The 16,003-nt window shown below is 39.5% G+C and overlaps 1 protein-coding gene across 7 annotated transcripts in view; it reads right to left on the bottom strand.

Moving 5' to 3' along the window:
* Window positions 1-16,003, bottom strand: part of ZMAT4 (zinc finger matrin-type 4) — a 348,048-nt gene that overhangs the window by 10,723 nt on the left and 321,322 nt on the right. For 4 of the 7 annotated variants that reach the window (XM_045055515.1, XM_045055517.1, XM_045055518.1 and 1 more), the window contains one exon: window positions 6,846-12,041. The exons of 2 other annotated variants lie outside the window; for them this stretch is intronic. In XM_045055515.1, the coding sequence (XP_044911450.1) occupies window positions 11,711-12,041 (331 nt within the window). In that variant the 3' untranslated portion in view covers window positions 6,846-11,710. Of the gene's footprint in view, window positions 1-6,845; window positions 12,042-16,003 lie in introns of those variants that run through there. One more of the 7 variants, XM_045055516.1, reaches the window with a different exon arrangement.

Raw genomic sequence — 16,003 nt, 5'->3', positions numbered from 1 at the left:
AACTACAAAAAATTTAGAGATTTTTCTCTTTACCCTTGCTCCTAATCACTTGAAAATAAATTTCTGATGTAGCTGCTATATCTACTATATAATAAGAAATTGTTTTTTTTTTGTTTGTTTGTTCCAGGTTCTTGGGGTGGAGATTCAAAGCCCTTGGAATTTCCCACTTATTAGGAGTACCTTTGGTTTCTGGTTTTTGGTTTTGGTTTTGGTTTTTAACATTTACAAAGTGACATTTGGCTTTTTTCCCTGTGTTTATTTATTTTTAATTGAAGTATAATTGATGTACAATGTTATATTAGTTTCAGGTGTAAAGCATAGTGATTTCAGCAGTATATACATCACGAAATACTCACCATGATAAAAACAGTTACCTTCTGTCACCACACAAAGTATAGTCAACTAATGTATGACAAAGGAGGCAACAGCATTACGGTGGGGAAGAACAAAGCTGGAGGTATCACAATTTCAGATTTCAAGATATATTACAAAGCTGTAGTAAACAAAATAGTATGTTACTGGCACAAAATATAGACACAAAGAGCAATGGAACAGAATAGAGAGTCCAGAAATAAACCCACACTTATGGTCACTTAATGGCAAAGGCGACAGGACATATAGTGGGAAAAAGTCTTTTCAACAAATGGTGTTGGGAAAACTGGACAGCTATATGCAAAAGAATGAAACTGGACCACTTTCTTACACCATACACAAAAATAAACTCAAAACAGATTAAAGACCTAAATGTGACACCAGAAACCATAAAACTCCCAGAAAAAAAAAAAAAAAAAGCAGCAACCATGCTGACATCAGCCATAGAAACATTTTTCTGGATCTGTTTCCTCAGGCAAGGGAAACAAAAGCAAAAATAAAACAATTGGGACTACATCAAACTAAAAAGCTTTTGCACAGGAAGAAAGCCATCAATGAAATGATAGGAGTGCCTTTGTTATTCTTGGTGGGCTCTGACAGTTCATGCTAATGAGATGACTCATGGTGAGTCCCTACATAATTTCAAGATGAAGGCTGGCCAGGCCGGAAAGATCCACCCATGTGATCAGAGGGGTTGAGGCTTTGAGCCAAATGATATTATCATGACCTCTGCAGAGGGGAGGAGGACTGTAGAGTTCAGTGATGTGGCCAATGATTTAATCAATCGTGTCTAAGTAACGAATCCACAATAGAAATTCTGGACACTGAAGTTGTCAGAGAGTGAGCTCTACCATCAAATGACAGACCTCAAATCCAAGATCTAGCACTTAGTAGCTCTGTGGTCTTTACTTCAGTTTCCTGATCCATTAGATGGGGATGATATAATAATAGCAGAAATTTCACAGGCTGCTATGGAGATGAAATGAGTTAGTACATATTATATACTTGTCCATATGGAACAACAAATCAGTGTTGTCTCTTACTATAATTATTAGTACTAGTATCACTTGGCTACATGGGCCTCTGCATTAGGCTAAGTAGATTTCTGTGTCTTCTGTAATTGGCAGAAAGAAAGGATGTTGAAGTGAGATATGCTTTCTCACTACCTACCCAAGGGCAGCTTTAGTTGAACATGTTTCCAGTTGAGGAATCATGGAAAACAATGGCATATAGCACAAAGATAGTGGGGGTGGGATGAATGCTAATATTTGATGGGTGCACAATGTTCCCTCCTGCCAAAAAAAAAAAAAAAGGCTAAGATTGTGCAGGCTATACTGTCCACTATCATACCCAGTCTACAGGTGACTATTTAAATATAAAATAATTAAAACTGCATACAATTAAAAATTCAGTTCCTCAGTCACACTGGCCACATTTCAAGTACTCCATAGCTACACGTAGCTAGTAGCTACTGCACTGTATAGAATAGATACAAATCATTTCCATCATCACAGGGGATTCTACCAGACAGTGCTGGTCTAGAACCACCAAAAGTATTTGAAATCAGATATGTTTTGAAATACAAACCATATTTCTTTTATATGTTCTTTTATGTATATTTATATATAGATACATATATACACAATTATGTTATATATATTTTATATAATTGAATTATAATTAATATACAGTAGTATATTAATTTCAGGTATACAATACAATTCTATACATACTCGGTGCTCATGATAAGTGTACTCTTAATCCCCTTCACCTATCCATCCATCTTCTTACCCACATCCCTCTGGCAACCACCAGTTTATAATCTATATTTAAAAGTCTTATTTTTTTTGTCTGTGTTTTCCATTGTTCATTCGTTTTGTTTCTTAAGTTCCACATACACATGAAAGCACATGGTATTTGTCTTTCTCTGACTGACTTATTTCACTTATGTAGCATTATACCCTCCAGATGCACCTGTATTGTTGCAAATGACAAAATTTCATTCTTTTCCATGGTTTCGCATCTTCCTTATCCATTCATCTATGGCATTTTTTATTTTTTTTATCTTTTTAGGAACCTCCACACTGTTTTCCACAGTGGCTACACCAGTTTACATTCCCACTAACAATGCCTGAGGGTTCCTTTTCCTCCATAGCCTCACTGACACTTGTTGCTATTGTTATTGTTCCTGTGTTTTTCATTTTAGTCACTCTGACAGGTGTGAGGTGATATTTCATTGTTGTTTTTATTTAATGCTTATTTATTTTTGAGTGAGTGGGGTAGGGGCAAAGAGAGAGAGGACAGAGGATCCAAAGTGGGCTCTCTGCTGACAGCCGACAGCCTGATGTGGGGCTCAAACTCACAAACAGTGAGATTATAACCTGAGCTGAAGTCATATGCTCAACCAACTGAGCCACCCAGGCACCCCATTCATTGTGTTTTGATTTGCATCCCTGATGATTTAGTGATGTTGAGCATCTTTTCACATATCTTTGGTCATCTGCATGTCTTTTTGGGAAAAATGTCTATTCATGTCCTTGCCTATTTTTAATTGGATCGTTTGTGGGATTTTTGGTGTTAATGTAGAAGTTCTTTGTATGTTTTAGATATTAACCCCTTATCAGATATGTCATTTGTAAATATCTTCTCCTATTCAGTAGATTGCCCTTTTGTTTTGTTGATGGTTTCCTTCACTAGGCAAAAGCTTTTTATTTTGGTATAGTCCAAATAGTTTAACTTTACTTTTGTTTCCCTTGCCAAAGGAGACATATCTAAAAAAAAAATGTTTCTATGGCTAGTGTAAAAGTGGTTACTGCCTATGTTTTCTTCTGGGAATTTTATAGTTTTGGGTCTCACATTTAGGTCTTTAATCTATTTTGAGTGTGTGTGTGTGTGTGTGTGTGTGTGTATGTGTGTGGTATAAGAAAGTTGTCTCATTCTTTTGCAGGTAGCTGTCCGGTTTTCCCAACACCATTTGTTGAAGAGAACTTTTCCCATTGTATATTCTTGGCTCCTTTGTTGTAGATTAATGGATCATAAAGGTGTGGGCTTATTTCTTGGCTCTCTAATCCATTCTGTTGATCTATGTGTCTATTTTTATGATAGTATCATACCGTTTTGATTACTACAGCTCTGTAGTGTATCTTTAAATCTGGGATTGTGATACCTCCAGTTTTGTTCTTTTTCAGTATTGCTTTGGCTTTTTGAGGACTTTTGTGGTTCCATACAAATTTCAGGATTATTTAGGTGTGCCTGGGTGGCTCAGTCAGTTAAGCTCCGACTTTGGCTCAGGTCATGATCTCACAGTTCATGGGTTTGAGCCCCATGTCAGGTTCTGTGCTGACAGCTCAGAGCCTGGAGCCTGCTTCAGATTCTCTGTCTCCCTCTCCTTCTGCCCCTCATCCACTCATGCTCTGTCTCTCTCAAAAATAAACAAACATTAAAAAAAATTTTTTAATTTAAAATTCAAATTTCATGATTATTAGTTCTACGTCTGTGAAAACTATTGTTTGCATTTTTATAGAGATTGATTGCATTAAATCTATAGATTGCTTTAGGTAGTATGGATATTTTAACAATATTGGTTCTCCCAATCCATGAGCATGGAATATTTTTCCATTTGTTTATATCATCCTCAATTTCTTTCATCAGAGTTTTATAGTTTTTGGAATACAGGTCTTTCACCTCCTTCGTTCAGTTTACTCCTACATATGTTATTCCTTGGTGGTTCAATTGTAAATGAGATTATTTTAAAATTTCTGTTACTTCATTATTAGTGTATAGTAATGTAACAGATTTTTGTATGTTGATTTTGTATCCTGTAACGTCACTGAATTCATTAATCAGTTCTAGCAATATTTTGGTAGAGTCTTTAGGGTTTTCTATATACAGTATCATGCTATCCACAGATACTGAAAGTTTTACTTCTTTCTTATCAATTTAGATGCCTTTTATTTCTTTTTCCTGTCTGATTGTTGTGGCTAGGACTTCCAGTACTATGTTGAATAAAAGTGGTGAGAATGGACATCCTTGTCTTATTCCTCATCTTAGAGGAAAAGTTTTCAGTTTTTCACCATTGAGTATGATGTTAGCTATGGGTTTCTCATATATGGCTTTCATTAAATTGAGGTATGTTCCCTCTAATCCTACTTTGTTGAGAGAGTTTATCACGAATGTATCTTGTACTTTGTCAAATGCTCTTTCTGCATCTAGTGAGATATTCATATGGTTTATACCCTTTATGTTGTTAATGTGATACATCACATTGGTTGATTTGCAAATATTGAACCACCTTGCATTCTTGGAATAAATCCCACTTAATTGTGGTGAATGATTTTTTAAATGTATTATTGGATTCAGTTTGCTAATATTTTGTTGGAGATTTTTGCACTTATGTTCACCAGAGATATTGGCCTTGTAGTTTTCTTTTTTGTAGTGTCTTTATCTGGTTTTGGTATCAGGGTAATGCTGGCCTCATGGAATTATTTTGGAAATTTTCCTTCCTCTTCTAAATTTTGGAATAGTTTGAGCAGAAAAGGTATTAACTTTTTAAATGTTTGGTTGAATTCACCTGCAAAGTCATCTATTTCTGGACTTTCATTTGTTGAGAGTTTTTGATTACTGATTCCATTTTATTGTCAGTAATCAGTCTGTTCAAATTTTCTATTTCTTCCTGATTCAGTTTTGGAAGGTTAAAGGTTCCAGGAATTTATTCATTTCTTCTAGGTTGTCCAAACATTGACATATAATTTTTCATGTATAATGCATAATCCTTTGTATTATATATAATCCTTGGTATTGCTGTTCTGTTGGTTGTTATTTCTCCTCATTTCTGATTTTACTTACTTGAGTCTTTTCTCTCTCTCTCTTTTTCAGGAGTCTGACTAATGGTTAATCAATGTTATTTATCCTTTCAAAGAACTATGTCCTGGTTTCATTGATCTATTCTACTGTTGTTTAGACTCTTTTTCACTTATTTCTGTTCTAATATGATTTTAATCTTTTCTGATTTTGTTGAGACTTGTTTTGTAATCTAACATGTGATTTATTCTGGAGAAGATTCCATGTACATTTGAAAAGATGATGTATTCTGCTGTTTTGGATGGAATGTTCTGAATATATCTGTTAGATCCATCTAAACCAAAGTGTCATTCAAAGCTATTGTTTCTTTGTTGATTTTCTGTCTAATGATCCATCCACTGATGTTAAGTGGAGTGTTAAAGCCCCCTACTAAAAGTATATTACTATCAATTTGTTCTTTTATATCTGTAAATGGTTGCATTTGGGTGTTCCCATGTTGGGTGTGATTGTTATATCTTCTTGTTAAATCGTTCCCCTTATTATTGTGCAGTATCCTTCTTTATCTCATGTTACAGTCTGTTTTAAAATTCATTTGCCTGATATAAGTATTGCTAGACTTATACCTGGGTTTCTCTTTGCTTCTATTTGTATGGTAAATGTTTTTCTATCTCTTTACTTTCAATATGCAAGTGACTTCAGGTCTGAAGTGAGTCTCTTGTATGCAGCAGAGATGAGTTCTGCTTTTTTACCTATTCAGTCACCTCTGTCTTTTGAGTAAAGCATTTAGTTCATTTACATTCAATGTAATTATTGATAGGTATGTACTTACTGTCATTTTGTTACTTGTTTTATGGTTGTTTTTGTAGTTCCTCTGTTCCCTTCTTCTCTTACTCTCTTCCCTTGTGGTTTGATGGCTTTCTTTAGTAATATGCTTGGATTAGTTTCTCTTTATTTTTCACATATCTGTTATAGGTTTCCAGCTTTTCATCTGTGGTTACCATTAGGTTGACATATAACATCCCATGCATATAGCAGTCTATATTAAGTTGATGGTTGCTTAGGTTTAAACCCATTCTAAAGCCCTACATTTTTACTCTCTCCTCATGTTTTACATATATGGTGTCACAATTTCTATCCTTTTATTTTGTGAGTCCTTTGATTGACTTTTATACATATAATTGATTTTATTCCTTTTGTGCTTTAATCTCCATACTGTTTTTAAAATTTTTTTTAACGTTTATTCACTTTTGAGAGACAAGAATGCAAGCAGGGGTGGGGCAGAGAGAGAGGGAGACACAGAATCCGAAGCATCCTCCAGGCTCTGAGCTGTCAGCACAGAGCCTGATGCAGGGCTCAAACTCATGAACCACAAGATCATGACCTGAGCCGAAGTCGGGCACTTAACCAACTGAGCCACCCAGGCACTCCTCCATAGTGTTTTTATAAATCATTAATCTACGACTTTTAGTAAGTTTGTATTTACCTGTGAAAAATTTTTTCCTTTAATAATTTTCTCTTTTTTTAAGTGTATTTATTTATTTTGAGAGAGAGAGAGAGTATGTGTGTGTGTGTGAGCAGCCAAGGGGCAGAGAGAGAGGGATAGAGAGAATCCCAAGCAGGCTCCACACTGCCAGCACAGAGTCCAATGTGGCCTTGAACTCACAAACTGTGAGATCATGACCTGAGCTGAAACCAAGAGTCAGACACTTAACTGACTGAGCCACCCAGGTGTCCCCCTTTCATAATTTTCTCACTATTTTTCTTTACACTCAAAGACTTCCCTTTAACATTTCTTGAAAGGCTAGATCTATTTTTCTATTCTGAACAAGAGCCTTATTGGGTGAAATATTTTTTGCTGCAAGTTTCCTCCTTTCATCACTTTTAATATATTATGTCATTCATTTCTGGCCTGCAAAGTTTCTGCTGAAAAATCAGCTGATAGTCTTATAGGGTTTCTCTTGTATAAAATTATTTTCTTTTCACCCATTGCCTTTAAAATTCTTTTTCATTACTTTTGTCATTTTAATTTCTATGTGTCTTGGGTGAACCTTCTTGGGTAGGTTTTGTTGGGGCTCTCTGTGCTTCCTGGATCTGGATTTCTGTTTCTCTCCCCAGGTTAGGAAAGTTTTCAGCTATTATTTCTTCAAATAAGTTTTCTGCCCCCTTTCCCCTCTATTCTCCTTCTGGGATCCTATAATGCAAATGTTATTATACTTGATGATGTAGCTGAGTTCCCTTAATCTATTCTTGTTTTATTAATCTTTATTCTTTTTGTTATTCAGCTTGGTTGCTTTCCATTACTCTGTCTTCCAGGTTGCTGATCTGTCCTGCTTTCTCTAGTCTACTAGTTATTCTCTCTTGTGTATTCTTAATTTCAGCTATTGAGTTCTTCATCTCTGATTGGTTCTTTTTTATATTTTCTATCTCTTTGTTGAAGGTCTCACTGAGGTCCTCCACTCTTTCCTCAAGTCCAGTAAGTATCTTTATGACCATTACCTTGAACTCTCTGTCAGGTAGATTGCTTATTTCCATTTCATTTAGCCCTTTGGTGTGATTTTGTCACACTCTTTCATTGGGGACATATTCCTCTGTATTTTCATTTTTTCTAATTCTCTGTGTTTGTTTCTATGTATTAGGAAAGTCATCTACGTCCCCGATCTTGGAAGTAGTGGTCTTATGAAGAAGAGGTCCTGTAGTGCCCTGCAGTGCAGTGTCCCCTGTCCACCAGAACCAGGTGACTCAGGGGTGTCTCATATATTTTGTGCACCATTATGTTGTGATTGAAATGCTTTTGCCTTCAATCCAGTCATCTGCAATGGCCCCCTTTGCCTGTTGCAGACCGGGTTTGGTCCTTGTGCCTTAAGAGACCAGTCTGGGTCTGCCTTGGTCTTGTAGTTGGGTCAGATCAGATGTCTTCCCTCAGTCTGTCTGTTGGGGTTGCAGTGACTCCAAACTACAGGGTTCTCTTATTTCCCTGTCCCCTGTGAGGTTTTTGTTGGTGGGAAATGCCAAAAGTGAGATCAGATGTCTGCCACTAACTCATTGCTAGGGGTACAGTCAAACTGATGTATGTGGTTACCTTCCCCCTTTCCTAGGGCAAGAATCATGTTGGAGTAGTGCTGGCCACTATTGGGGCTGCTTGTAGAATTTCAGGTGCCATCTTGGAGGGACTCCCACCAAGTGGGGCAGGTTGGATGGGACAGATCTACAGGAGAACACACAGGCAGGGTAAGCTGTTAGCAAGCTATGTGTGAGTGTTTGCACACTGGTTCTGGCAGGTTTCCAGATATCTAGGCTGAAGGTTGGGGGGGTGAGGAGAAATGGCACCTGCTAGCTCTTTTGTTCTTGGAGAAGTTTCATAAAGATCCTCCGCATCCAGTGCACGTTCTGAGATCAGTAAATAAATATCTTTCCAGTATACCCCAAGTGTTTTCAGCTGCTGCTTCTATGCTGTATCTTCACAGGATTGTTTGTTATGCTGGCTGTTTAAGTGCAGGGACTCAGTTTCCTACTGCTCTGTGGCTCTCACAGAGCTAAGCCTGCTGAAATTTAAAGTACTCAGAGTTAAGCCTCACTCATTGTAAAAACTCACATAGTTAAGCCCCTCTGGTTTTTGATGCCAAATATTATAGGGACTCATCTTCCCAGTAGAGGTCTCTCCTGTCTGGGGTACAGGTATGTGGTCTGCTCCTCACCCTTCTCTGTGCTCTTGGTGTCCCTCCTGTCTGTGGTTGGTCTCACAGGGAGTTTGGCTCCTGAATGTGTCTCTGTTCCTCCTACCATTTTTGATGTGGTCTCCTCTCTATGATTAACTGCAGAGAGTCTGTTCTGATAGTCTTTCGGTTATTTTCTGGGTTAGTTACACTGCTGTGGCTGTGATCTAGGTGTACCTATGGGATAAGGTAAGCTTAGGATCCTCCTACTCTGCTATCTTCCCAGGCTCCCTGCCAAATTCATTTTTTTTAAAGTCCTACAATCATGTAAATTCCATTAATTTTTCTCAAAATGCAAGATAAAATGAAAAATAATGGAGAGAATGCCTGCTATTATGCTCAAATAATGTGTAGCTTCTCTCAAACATTTTAGTGACTGTAAGTTTAGGAATTAGGAGAGAGGAAACGTCCAAACCCTTGAGATGCTGTCCTCCTTTCCTTCCACTCATATGCAAATGTCCTGGGGTATGTACCTTTTGAGAACCTGGAGGCCAACAATTCCAAATGACTCTTAGTATGCCCAGGTCATCAACTGTAGAGGTGGAAAGCCACTCCTCAAGCTGGCCCTTGGGCAGATAGGAATTGAAGTCCGTGAAGCAGAGTAGTAGAAACAAAGGAATGAGCTGGCAGAAGCATGTGTTGGTGGGGTATGTAGGGAGCTCATGGGAAAGGGAAGGACAGGGGACTGAAATGATAAAAACAGAAAAGAAATACTGTGTGAGGCTGATTGCTAGGAAGGAGACTGGGAAGTGTGGTGGGATGAGATGTAGCCAGTTTTCAGGGAGAGACGCCAGGCTGGGATGGAGAGGAAGAGGTCTAGAAGCTGACAGAGGAGGCATGGGGTCTGTACCAATGCAAGAGTCACTGAGGGGCCAGGGAGGACTCAGGTACCCTGACTGGCCTGCTGGTGGTAAAAATAATACTACAATGATAATGCAATTTTCATACTAGTTATTTGACAATTATTATATTATTATCAAAACCCCAAAACAAGTGAACTCAGAAAGAGCCTTCAATTTAAAATCTAGGCCTGGAATTACCACTAAATGGCTACGTTGAAAGTGTAGCTTCATCTGGGAAACCTCAACTTCTTCAGCTATTCAATGGAGAAATGGGCAAAGCCATTCTCCAGGATCTTTCACCTCCAACATGCTGAAATCCTGGGGCCAGGCCAACGTCGCTGCCATGGAGACAGACTCAATCCTTTAAGACATTCAATTCCAAGTTCAGCAGTTTTCTGTCAGCTCATCTAAATTATAGCAAACTCCAAAATGACAAATCCACAGATAAAGAGGATTCTGTACTAATTTTCTTTTCCTTTCTCCCCTCCGCCCCCTTCAGGCTCAGAGTTTATTTGTTAACCAGCACCAACTAGAAACAGTCAACCCTTTCAGAAGATGCTCAAATCCACTACTGAAAGTTGTCAGTACATTTTGTAAACAGAGCAAAACTCTGTCTTATACATAGGCCAAAGAAGAGGATCAAGAAAGTCAGCATGTGCTCACAGAAAGTCTCTGGGAAGCCGTGGCCTGATGCAGCATCCTCCAGAGCACCTGGGTTGGTTCTGGACCAAAACAACAAATCACAGACTACAAAAGTCCTTGCAGTGTCTATAATAGGCAAAGTCAATGATGTAGAGAGAATTGAGGCACATGTAGAAATCGTCCTAGTGAAAGGATCCTCCCATCATGATCCCCACTCCAAATAACTATATCCTCTATATTGTCCCTGCAGGACTTCTATGATGCAGAGTGGGGTACACTGGGGTAGTCTGGAGTCCTGGTGCCATGAGACACCATCTAAATCATGCAACAGATATAAAATGACTCATCTTCCTTGAGCCCCAGGTCTCTATTCTCTAAACTGAGGTTAAGACAACTCCTGCATAGGACTTTGGTGACAAATAAATGGATTAATGAAAGCCCTTTGTAAATGGTAAAATTAGTGGAAAAACTATTCAAATGTAAATCATTAGAGTTATAACTTTATATAACCATATGACTTTAATACTCTTTAAAGTCTATGGTGTATTTTTTAATTGAGATAATGTAGTGGGAATAGCATATTAGCTAACTATAGCATTGTCAATGGTTTGCTTGTAAGATGAATCTATCACTACACACCTCTAAGTGTCCAAGGACTTGAATCTAATACTTGAACTATTGGAAACAAGATATTTGTCAGACTGGGGGTTCTAAAAACATAGGAACTACAAAGGGCAATGAAGTCAGAGGGGGTGGAGAGTGGGGGGCGGGGAGAAGAGCAGGGAAATGCCACAGGGAGCATATGTATTTATTCCCAGGGTTTGGGGAGAGGGACGGCTGTTAAAGTACATATTCCACCTGACAATTTTGTCTTGACCAGCACTAATGAACTTGGTGATCTTGCCCAGGAGTTTTTCAAGCTGTGTTGCAGCCTCTTCTTACTGCTTACAGTAAACTGCAAGAGTGACAGATTGATGGAAGAACTGTTACACAAAAAGGAGCCAAGATTTGATGATTTTGAAAATTCTCAGCTTCTCTAGATAGCAAAAGATGCTAAAATTAAGAAATGGCTTCCAGGTTGCCAGGAAAATGTGGTCTAGAAATAAAGCTGAATGAGACAGCATTGCCCTTGGTTAGGACTTCAAAAAGATCGAAGGATCAGACCATTAGTGGATCCCACACAAGGGGCTGCTGAAGAGAGTGAGGGCACTACATACAAGTTGTCTCGGGAACAATAGGACCCCTGGGAAGTATGAGGACTTTTGTTTCAGCCTTCTCAACAAAATCCAAACTAGAGAAAAGCTTTTCTCTAAGAGATTTCAGCATGTGACTTTTTTTTTTCTAGTACAGCAAACCCCAATAAGATTCACAGAAATCTCTCAGAGTTTTTGAGAAAATTAGATCAGCAGAAACAGTGGTATTTTGGATTGAAAGGAGTAGAGACAATAAAAAATGAGGTCGGCCGACCCTAGAAAGTCTACTGGCAAGAAGCAAGCCCACCAAACTAGCTGGATACAAACGTGCACAGGCTTTCATGAAAAAGGACGGCCCAGAGGGCAGACCAAGGTAAGCAGCATCTGATGGGTGCTCTCCAAAGATCCTTGCATCCTGGTATCCTTGTCCTGTTGAGATCCCCTCCCTTTGAGTGTGGACTGGATCCAGTGACTTGCTTCTAACAAATGGAATATGGACAGTATTATTGCTAGATCAGGTCATAAAACACTGTGATTTCCATCTTGTTACCTCCCACACTGTCTGTTGCCGTGTTGCTTGTTCAGATTGTTATGAGCTGTCCATGCCCAGAAATGCCTCTGGCCAGTATGTCATAAGGAATGGAGACCCTCATTCCAACCACTCACCAGGAACCAGATCCTGCCAACAATCACCTGAGTGAGACTGTAGACAGATTCACCCCTAGGGCAGGCTTGACTAAAGCTTTAGAAGAAACCCAGAGCTAGAGAACCTAGATAAACCATGCCTAGATTCTTGTCCCTCGGTCATTGTGAGATAGTAAATATTTAGGGCACCACGTTTAGGGATAATTTGTTAAGCAACAACAGATAAAAATGGTCAGTGTTATGGACTGAATTATGTGATTCCCATTCATATGTTAAAGATCTAATTCCCAGTATTCAGAATGTGACCTTATTTAGAAAGAGAGTCATTGCAGATGTAACTAGTTAAGATGAGCTAATACTGCAGTAGAGTTAATCTAATCCAACCTGACCAGTGTTCTTCCAGAAAAGGGAAATTTGGACACAGTTATGTCTATCAAGAAAACACCATGTGAAGATTGGCTTTAGGCTACCACAAGCCAAGGAACTATCAGAAGCTGGGGGAGAGGCCTCAAACATCCTTTCTCAGTACCTTCAGATGGAGCAGGGTCCTACTGACACATTGAGTTGGATTTCTAGCCTACAGAACGGTGACAGAATAAACTTCTGTTTTATAAGCCACTCAGTCTGTGGTGGTTACCGCAACCTTAGCAAACTAATACAATCAGTAAATGGGAGAAGAAGTGTTATGGAGTGCCAAGTAGAAAAGAAATCAAAGAATGCTTTGTTCTGATTCCAGTAGTCCTCTGTGAAACACTGACATACCCTCACTACATCCTGGCAAACAGACAAACAACAATCAATGTGTGCCTATTCAAATGCCATCACCATAGTCTTTTCCCCTCAGAGAAGTTATGGGGATGCAATGAGTCACACTCATGTGAACATACCCCTGACATCACAACCTCCTTCACCCACCTCAGAAATGTAAACAGGGTAGAGTAACTAGTGGAAAACAAACCAGAGCAAAGCCCTGAGGCACACAGTAAGAAAGAAAGGTCAATATAAGGAGAATCCACCTGTATCTCACCTCTGATATAGATTTGTTCCTTTAAAAAATAAATAAATAATGAGAGAGGATTCGACTCTCTTTTGTGTAAATTAATTTACAGCACAAGTTAACCCATTTAAAGAACCACACAGTGAATCACTTCAACAAGAAAAAATCATCTTCTAATGTACCTCTTACATAAGTTTGGGCTCTATGGAGAAGCACACGCCAGCCGGGTTCTGAATGTGAATGAGTAGTCTCCTAGGGTCAATATCCAGCAATTCTAAAACCCTATACATATTGGCTTTCAATTAATAAACAAAAAGCAATTGATTATGGAAAATTCAGGGCTGAAAAATAGACATTGTGATTAAAATTCATGCTGACTGCTCTCAATCAGGGCTGGCAAGTCCTGATGGGGAAAAAAATCTTTTTTTTTTTTTGTTGACTTTGTTAATACCTGAGAAGAAAGACATGAGAAATGAATTACATTCCAAGGGTCCTAAGAGGGAAACACTGATTCCTGAGGCAGCATAATTATCTGCTTCCAGCCCCTGACCTTTACTCCCTGATGACTGACAGAGAGGGAAGGGAGAAGGGAGCAGGGCTCTCCGGGGCTCTGTGTGAGGAAGTGCCAGGAATTGCTCTGCTTCTAACCGATTGCTATAGAAATGTAGGTTATGTGCAGCACATAAAGCTGCATTGAAATATGGTTCAATACCGTTTCTGCCAGATCCTCCAAACAAACTCAGATGCATCCTGCCACCAGGGGCTGGTGTGAGTAGTGTATAATTTCTAAAAGCATTTCATACACGCACCAAACATGGAAAAAATATGGAAATGCAATCATGATAAGGAGTGACATTTCTCAAGGTGCGCCATTTGCAATATTTTGATTAACTCCCATTTCTGAATGGCAAAGCAGCTTCTGTTAATAAACAGCAAGCTTCAGTTAGACATCTGTGAATGCAATCTACGTGGAACTCTTGGCTGGCACGTGTGTGTCACCAGTTTTCCCACAGCCAGTGTGCCTGTGATCCAGACTGGGGGTGGGGAAGGGTGTTTCCAGCGATCTCATGAAGTGCTGGGCATTTCACTCCTGTGAGCATGGAGAACCCCTACGCTAGTGTTGATGTCATTTCTTTCCTTTCTTGGCCTTTCTCACAGTCTGACTCCCTGACCAAGAATTCAGAGTCTAGAGAGTGGCCATTCTCTGAATGGAAGCCATCCCCTGATACTAGGAAAGTATTTAATTAGCAATTTGGAAAGGAAAGAAGCCACAATGTGGAGAAAAGAATGTGGATCCTGGGGCCAGACCAATCTGTGTTTGAATTTAAGGCTTCACTGTGTAGTGATCATGTGACCTGGGAAAATGATCTCAGTGTTCTCAGCTAAGTCACCCCATCTATGAATGGGGATCATGAAGAATTGGCCCTTTAGAGCCAGGCACTGTTGCAATGTGATGATCACACCGTGGGAAATCAAAGCGGCAAAACTCCATGCCTTACAGTTTAGTATGAAAACATTGGCAACACATTAAAATAACGAAATTGCACAGTGCATGGGAAGGTGATAAGGACTATAAAGAAAAATAAAACAGGGCAGAGGATGTGGATGATGTGGGAACAAGAGCTGCAATTTTGAATGGAGTGGTCAGGGAAATTGCCATTTGTGTGTGCTAGGAACTTGCCAGGTGACAGGTGGTTGGGAGGAAGAGGGATCAGCGAGCACAAACACTCTGAGGCCAGAGCACTGCTGAGGGCTCCAAGAGCATCAAGGAGGCCAGTGTGGCTGCAGCTGAGGGAAGGAGGAGGAGAAGCTGGAGGAAGCAAAGAAATAACTGGAGGTAGGAGGGTTTGCTGTGGGGGGGCCTTGTAGGCCAATGTGCAGGCTTGGGTTTTTATGATGAACAAGAGGGACAGCCATTAGTGTGTTTTGAACTAAGAAGTGGGCTGATCATTAAGGATTCTGTGAATTAAAAGAAGATGAAGATAGGGGAATGTGGGTGGCTCAGTCAGTTAGGCATCCAACTCTTGATTTTGGCTCAGGTTGTGATCTCACGGTTTGATGAGTTTGAGCCCCATATTGGGCTCTGTGCACTGACCACTCAGCCTATTTGAGATTCTTTCTCTCCCTCTCTCTCTGCCCCTCCCCTGATCATGCTCTGTCTCTCTCAAAATAAATAAATAAACTTAAAAAAAAAGAGAAGATGAGTGGCACCTGGGTGGCTCAGTCGGTTGAGTGTCTGACCCTTGACTTTGGCTCAGGTCATGATCTCACAATTTGTAGGCTCAAGCCCTGCACTGGGCTCCGTGCTCACAGTGCAGAGCCTGCTTGGGATTCTCTCTCTCTTCCTCCCCCTCAAAATAAGTAAATAAAGTTTAAATTTACTTTAAAAAAAAAAGAAGATGAGATAAAGATGAAGAAGAGGAGAAGAGGAGAAGGGGAGGGGGAGGAGGAAGAAAAAGAGGAGGAGAAAAGGGGAAGGAAAAAATGCTATGAAGTACTTTGCACATCTCCCAGGGCAGGTAGTTTTAAAAATGAGATCTTAAGCCCTTTTCACGTCCCCCAGAGAATCACACTGATCTTTCTTTCTCTTCTCCCTTGCCCCAAGATTGTGTGATTTATGCATACAATTTTGGTTGGCAATTTTTATGTTGCCTGAATTAATGGCATGAAACGTAAATAATCAGAAGGAGGTCTGGAAGCAAAGCACATTGTTCTATCAGAGATTTTGGCGATTTCTGTTGGTGATTTCTGCCCTGCTGGGACAAGGAAGTCAGATACGTTTGGCCATCCATCCACCAG

The sequence above is a fragment of the Felis catus genome, chromosome B1, assembly GCF_018350175.1.
Source record: "Felis catus isolate Fca126 chromosome B1, F.catus_Fca126_mat1.0, whole genome shotgun sequence".
NCBI classification, from domain to species: domain Eukaryota; kingdom Metazoa; phylum Chordata; class Mammalia; order Carnivora; family Felidae; genus Felis; species Felis catus.
Note: the sequence above shows the minus strand (reverse complement) of the source record. Positions and strands in the feature narration are given on the sequence as shown.